General features: G+C 31.1%; 1 protein-coding gene across 1 annotated transcript; it reads left to right on the plus strand.

Annotated features, from left to right (window-relative positions):
• The first annotated feature begins 3,520 nt into the window (after positions 1–3,520).
• LOC127083421 (beta-carotene isomerase D27, chloroplastic) lies at positions 3,521–5,903 on the plus strand. The gene is made up of 6 exons (XM_051023732.1): positions 3,521–4,067; positions 4,169–4,261; positions 4,554–4,615; positions 5,285–5,391; positions 5,500–5,595; positions 5,669–5,903. The coding sequence occupies exons 1-6, from the start codon at positions 3,681–3,683 to the stop codon at positions 5,716–5,718; spliced, it is 795 nt and encodes a 264-aa protein (XP_050879689.1). The 5' UTR covers positions 3,521–3,680; the 3' UTR covers positions 5,719–5,903.
• The last annotated feature ends 690 nt before the right edge of the window (positions 5,904–6,593 follow it).

Genomic DNA, 6,593 nt, shown 5'->3' on the forward strand with positions numbered 1-6,593 from the left:
ATTGAATCTAAAACTAATCTTGATTAGTTGCCAATTAAAATTAAGTATATCATCATTTCTTTAAGAATTTCAAAATGAGATTAACATATAATTAAAATTATAAACACTATCATTAACATTTCTAATTGTTTTTCTTTTTTGATAAAAAATAAAATGCATTAAAAGTATTTAAAATATACCAAAATATGCTTAAAATATGACAAAAGAAAAGATAAGAGGAACAAAAGACTAGTCAATACTGCAGGGGGTACTGGACCAGAGGAGAGTATGCTAAGCAAATTGGCTCTATGCCTAATTGAAAGGGCCTAAAGTTGTTGTGCAATTAAGAACAAAGGTGCAGGTGGAAAACTAGGTGCGTGCATAACAAAGTATTGGGCCTAAGGGTTGCACAACCCACGCAAGGGCAAGGAAATGGCTGAAGAAGAGAACATTTCTCACAATCTCATTGTAACGCATTTCATTCCCTTATCTCCAAATATGCTTCCTCCCGGGAACCTCTGCTCCACCGCACCGGAGGTGGAAGAGCCTCCCAAACAGGCCATAAACCACAATAAAAAGCATAATATTAACCTCCTTTCTCTCAATCTCGAGTTTAAATCCTCAAATTCTCACCAAAATCTCTAAATCAGCCTAAAGCAATCACAAACCCTAAGACCAAAAATGAAAATTAAATTGAACCATATGGGGAATCAAGCTATTCCACCAGAGGTCTTTGATTCCCCTTAAGAAAAGCTACATGACAGTGAAGAAATTGAGACGAACAAAGCAAGAACAACCAACCTTCAAGGCAAAGATTTTCCTGGAAATCGTTGTAACTTGAAGCTGGAGATTTTACATGACCATATGACGAGGATCCTTCAGTAGTACCATATGATGGTTCAACTTCACTAGAAGATTTAACTTTATATTTGCATGCTAAAAAGTATGTTGAGATAATTGATCATGTTTGTACCTTGGTTGTACATCCGCCATTTTTCTATAATCACAACATCACTAGACAACGTGAGTAAAACTCACACAACATAAACATAGTATAATCTCAACATACGTGATATAATAGACATATCTGATGTCTGAATAACATTATCCAGATGGGTCTGGATATCACTATCCTGATGGTTTCACACCAACAACAAATTAACGAAACCAAAAACCTAAAAGTTATAAAATCATAACATTGACAAGCTTGCAATAAATGTGATATCTAACAATTAATAATATTGATATCAAGCAAGAAATAAATGCGATTTTTAAAATGAAAAGAAAATAGATTTATCATACTCACCTAAAGTAATGCGAGGATTTAAAGTAGTTAATGTTACCCAACGTCCTTCAAATGTCATAAATTCGATAAGAGGAATGTCCAAAATTGATTAATAAAGTTGACTTGAATATATTTAAATTGAATGTATTTAAATTGTATTATTGAGGGGAGACTAGAAAGATAATGTCGAAAATTCTTAAAGTGTGAGAAAATCATTATGGGAGTTACGAGCCACACCCAAAATAAACTACCCAACATTATGCAACCTAGCTTGAAGAAATGGAAGTGTGGTATTTTTACTTGCCTTCTGTTAGAACTTGTCTTGTAGGTTTGCTGCAAAACATAAACAAGAAGAAGATGAAAATGGTATGATGAAAGTTGCACAAAATAAATTCTAAAGTGTGTGTTTACACTAAGCTTTAAGTTCGATTTGTCCCCGCCAATTTAGAAAAATTGAATGCAAATGGGTAATCTAGAAAAACTCCTTCAGACTACATTGAAAACTTTAACATGAATCACACGTTCACATTGAGCATATCAGTTAATGATATTTTACACAATAAAGTTCATTCATTTATTTTTGTGCACTAGAAAAATAAAAGAATGATTTGGATATAATTTCTAGCACTTGAAACATGTAATTTTCGTGTTTATCCAAGTCTACAAATGATTTTTATTCATAGAGAAATCCATGCCACTTGGTGAAGGAAAATGACTTTTTAATTAATGGATACTTGCATCAATATATAGAAAAATTTACCTCATACCCCATCATTTATTCTCCTACTCCTACGTTATATTTTTTTGGATCAAAATATCTTCATATAAATAATTTATTAAAAGTTAAAAAATATAATTAGAATGTAAAAAAATGATTATTGGAACTCTTTTACAAAATCTTCCGATACACAAAATAAAAGTTAAAAATGTTAAAAAGTGACTAGCGGAACTCTTTTTCAAAGTCTTCCGATAGACAAAAAAATTAATGTTAAAAATTGACTATCGAAACTCTTTTGCAAAGTCTTTCGATACACAAAATAAAAATTAAAAAATATAAAAAAAACTTACTATCGGAACTCTTTTCCAAAGTCTTTCAATACATAAAATAAAAATTAAAAAATGTAAAAAAAAACTAACTATCAAAACTCTTTTGCAAAGTCTTTCGGTACACAAAATAAAAGTTAAAAAATATTTTAAAAAATTGACTACCAAATCTCTTTTGTAAAATCTTCAGATACACAGAATAAAAGTAAAAAATGACTTCTGAAACTACGCAAAATAAAAATTAAAAAATGTTAAAAAATTGACTACCAAAACTCTTTTGCAAAATCTTCCGATAGACAAAATAAAAATTAATGTTAAAAATTGACTATCGAAAGTTTTTTACAAACACACAATAAAATTTAATATTAAAAATTGACTATAAAATTTTTTTAAAAAGTCTTCCGATATACAAAATAAAAATATAAAATATAAAAAAATTGACTACCAAAAAAACTATCATAAAATCTTACAAAACATAATAAAAATTAAAAATATATTTTTTAAAATAATAAATTAGTTAAAAGTTTTCAAGGATAAAAATAAAGATAAATATATGAACATTACCTTCATATTTAAGCAAAGCAATTGGTCTAGTTTTAAACTTAACAAATAAAGATAATAATTGTTATTTGTTTATAACAAATATAGGGTATCTGTTATTTGTTTAAAACTAGACCATCACAATTGTTTAATAAATAATAAATACCAATCACTTATTTGATTCTTGCGTGCATTTTGATTTTGATTTTTATCATTATTTATAAAAGTAAGAAATGAATTCTAAAAATTAAACAGAACCAGACAAAATCTAAAATCATAATCACTATGCAACTATCTATAATATTAAATATTTCTTAAATAAATTTAATCTATAATATTAAATATTTTTAAATAAATTTAATCATGATTATTTATCAAATAAATATTTTAAAATTCCACAACACCTTCAATTCTGGTCAATATGTTGCCACGAGAAATTGTACACAACCATTAGTGTCGCTTTATATAATTTTTCTATTTTTCCAGTGAACTTATATACTTTCCTATTAATGAAAATATTTTCCCTATATTATTTTTCACACAATTCTACATCGAGAAAAAATTAATACATAACTAGAGCGAGCTTCATCAAAAAAATTTGAACATAAAGATAATAGTAATAATATTTTTATTTTAAAAAATAAAAAAAATAAAAAAATAAATAAAAGAACGTGTGGTCTAAAACGTATGAACTCAAAGAAACCATATACTCATCCATTCTTCTGGAAACTCTACGAATTTTGGTGAACATTATCAAGTACAAATGTTGCATGAGTTATGCATATTCGTACATGAAATCTTCATTCTGAAAGTAAAAAGTGTGAACTAATCAATGGTGGTTCTGAGTTTTCAGGTTCTCCCTAACCTAACAACTCCACCACAATACAGTCAAAGAACCTATCGTTCCACCATTCGGTGTGGAATAGCTGAACCATCGGGTAAACCTGCTCCTCTGGGACGAAAGACGCGTTACAATGATAGTTTTTTCGAGAAGGCTTTTATCACTCTGTTTGCTAGAAAAATGGAACCATTTGCAGATCCTGTAATAGGGAAAGCTAAAGAGAATAAGAAGAAGGGTTTGTTGGATTTTGGGGGGTATGATTATGAGAGTTTTGTTGATGTTTCTAAGAGAGTAATGTTGCGGAGGTCGCGTTTGCAGCAACAGGAAGTTGTTCGTGAGGTTCTTCTCTCTATGCTTCCCCCAGGTGCGCCGGATCAGGTGGATATATATAAGAGTCTGCTAGCTCTATTGCATGTGATCTATGTATTTAATTTGAAATATTTAATGTATTTTGAATCTTTTAAACTATGATTTTGCAGTTCAGGAAATTGTTTCCACCAACAAGATGGGCTGCAGAGTTTAATGCTGCATTGACAGTGCCTTTCTTTCACTGGCTAGTTGGTCCTTCTGAGGTAATTTTTGTTACTAAACTCTTTGTGAATCGGTGTATTTTATAGTGTTATCTATCAATTCAAAAATGATAGAAAATAGATTTCAATGGTTTGAGCATGTAGAGAGAAAAACTGTAAATTCTTTGGTAAGAAGAATAGATCATATGGATAGGAGTCAAACAACTAGAGGTAGAGAAATGGCCTAGAAAAAATGTCAGAGAAGTTATCTGTCATTTAATCTATAACTTATAAGTTAGTATTTCATATATGTTTTCTGCTTGTCATTGATGTTTAGATTCTTGAGATGTACTAGGTTATAGAAGTGGAGATAAATGGGGTGAAGCAAAAGAGTGGCGTCCGAATAAAGAAATGCAGGTAGATATCAATATCATGTCTCTGAGATTGGTAATTTAACTTAAGCGCATATTATATGTATGTATGTTTTTCTAAACATGTAGATTTATATTAGACTCTTCTTTGTATGAATGAATAATGTTACAGAAAATAATTCTGTTAGAAATTTGGTTAGTTTGTTAGAGTTAGTTGGTGTTCTGTGTTCAGGAGTTGTGGCTGACCAAAATAGTCTCCACATTGTTTGGTAATTGAAGCTAAAGGCAGGTTATATACAGCACTCACGCTCCTAAATCCTAAATCCTAAATCCAACGAGGCGTCTTTTTTAAAGGGCAAAACCGTGAGGATTCTCACACCCAAATTGAACAATACCTTATAGCCGCAGTGGTTCGGCCTTGAGGTTGACCAGAAAATTGGCATCGTTTGTGGGAACTCGAAGTTCGCACCATGTCCCTTAGCCTCGATTAAGGGGCAACTGTTCCGGGTTGGCCAAAATAGTCCCACATTACTTGGGAATCAAGGCTAAGAGTAGTTTATATATAACACCCACACTCTTCAATCAAACCAGACACCTTTTCTAAAAGATAAAGCCGTGAGGATTCTCACACCCAAAGCGGATAATATCTCATAGCCATTGTAATGATTTTCTGTTTTGGTTTTTAATTGATTTATATTTATTCTTGCAAATTAAGGTACCTGGAGAACACTGGTTGTGTTGGAATGTGTGTCAATATGTGCAAGATTCCTACACAAGATTTTTTCACTAATGAATTTGGACTTCCATTAACAATGATTCCAAGTATGTTTTCTTGACTTTGGTTACTAGCCAAAGTTTTATAGGATTTTTTATTAAAAATTAAGAGTTCATTTTAAGTTTTTATTCACATATGTCTGAATTTGATATCAGATTTTGAAGACATGAGTTGTGATATGGTGTATGGCCAAACCCCACCTTCATTTGAAGATGACCCTGTCTCCAAGCAACCTTGTTATGCTGAAATTTGTAAGTATGATCATCCTCTTTTATTCAATCAAACAAAACATTATTTATATTCTAACAAAGGAATAACTTGCAGGTTCTGTAGCAAATCCAAACTCTAGTGTATGTCCAAAGTTACTAGCATGAGAAGACACTTCTTTTGGATACTTTTCAAATGACATAATTAGTGTACACTATATAAGCTTCTGGTGATTTCAACATGAGGTTTTCTTGTTACTTGAATACTGTTGTCAAAGGGAAAAAACAGGACCAACATTACAAACATATGGGAAATATACATTTAAAAATATGGCATGCATACTTGGATTTCATTTGTATATGTACTAGGAGTTTTAAATTTCTTTATACATGTATTTTTTTTTTGGTTAATTAAGAAATATAATAAATTTTACTATAAATGACGCTCATTATGGATTCCAATAAAATTTCTCTAGGCCTAAAAATAAAAGTAGCAGAGTGGTAACCAGAAGTTAAGTGCAAGATTAGTCAAGTTATCAGAATAACGACTTCAACAGACAGGGCAACAAGACGCCTTCAATTGCAGTCATCGAGGAGACATATCAATGAAGGAAAATGATCCATACGCTGAGATACCTCGTCACCGACATGTTGCAACAACGTTGAACATATACTAAAAAAACACCATGGACGAAATGGAAGGGCAGATCTAAAGGCTTAAGATAAAAGTGGTGATATGAGTAGAACTAAATATGTCAAAATGACACTCATACAAGAGATGAAGATGCTGACATTGTCACCAATTCAAAGTTAAAGAGCGAAGCTTCTTCGCAACAAGCATTAGGAAGGAATAGGCCAGCTTTCTTTCACCGGAGACATCAATGAGGGGAAGCAATTCTAAGATAGTTTATACTTTCAAATATGGAAGTGTACGTCGCAAAGATGCCTTCCCTTCCTCTCCCTTTAAAATTCCCAAACAAAATCTCTAAGAATCAAATTTGCATACAAATTTTTTTGAGGTAATTCAAAAATTCTAGTACAAT

This window comes from Lathyrus oleraceus, chromosome 5 (genome assembly GCF_024323335.1).
Source record: "Lathyrus oleraceus cultivar Zhongwan6 chromosome 5, CAAS_Psat_ZW6_1.0, whole genome shotgun sequence".
Classification (NCBI taxonomy): domain Eukaryota; kingdom Viridiplantae; phylum Streptophyta; class Magnoliopsida; order Fabales; family Fabaceae; genus Lathyrus; species Lathyrus oleraceus.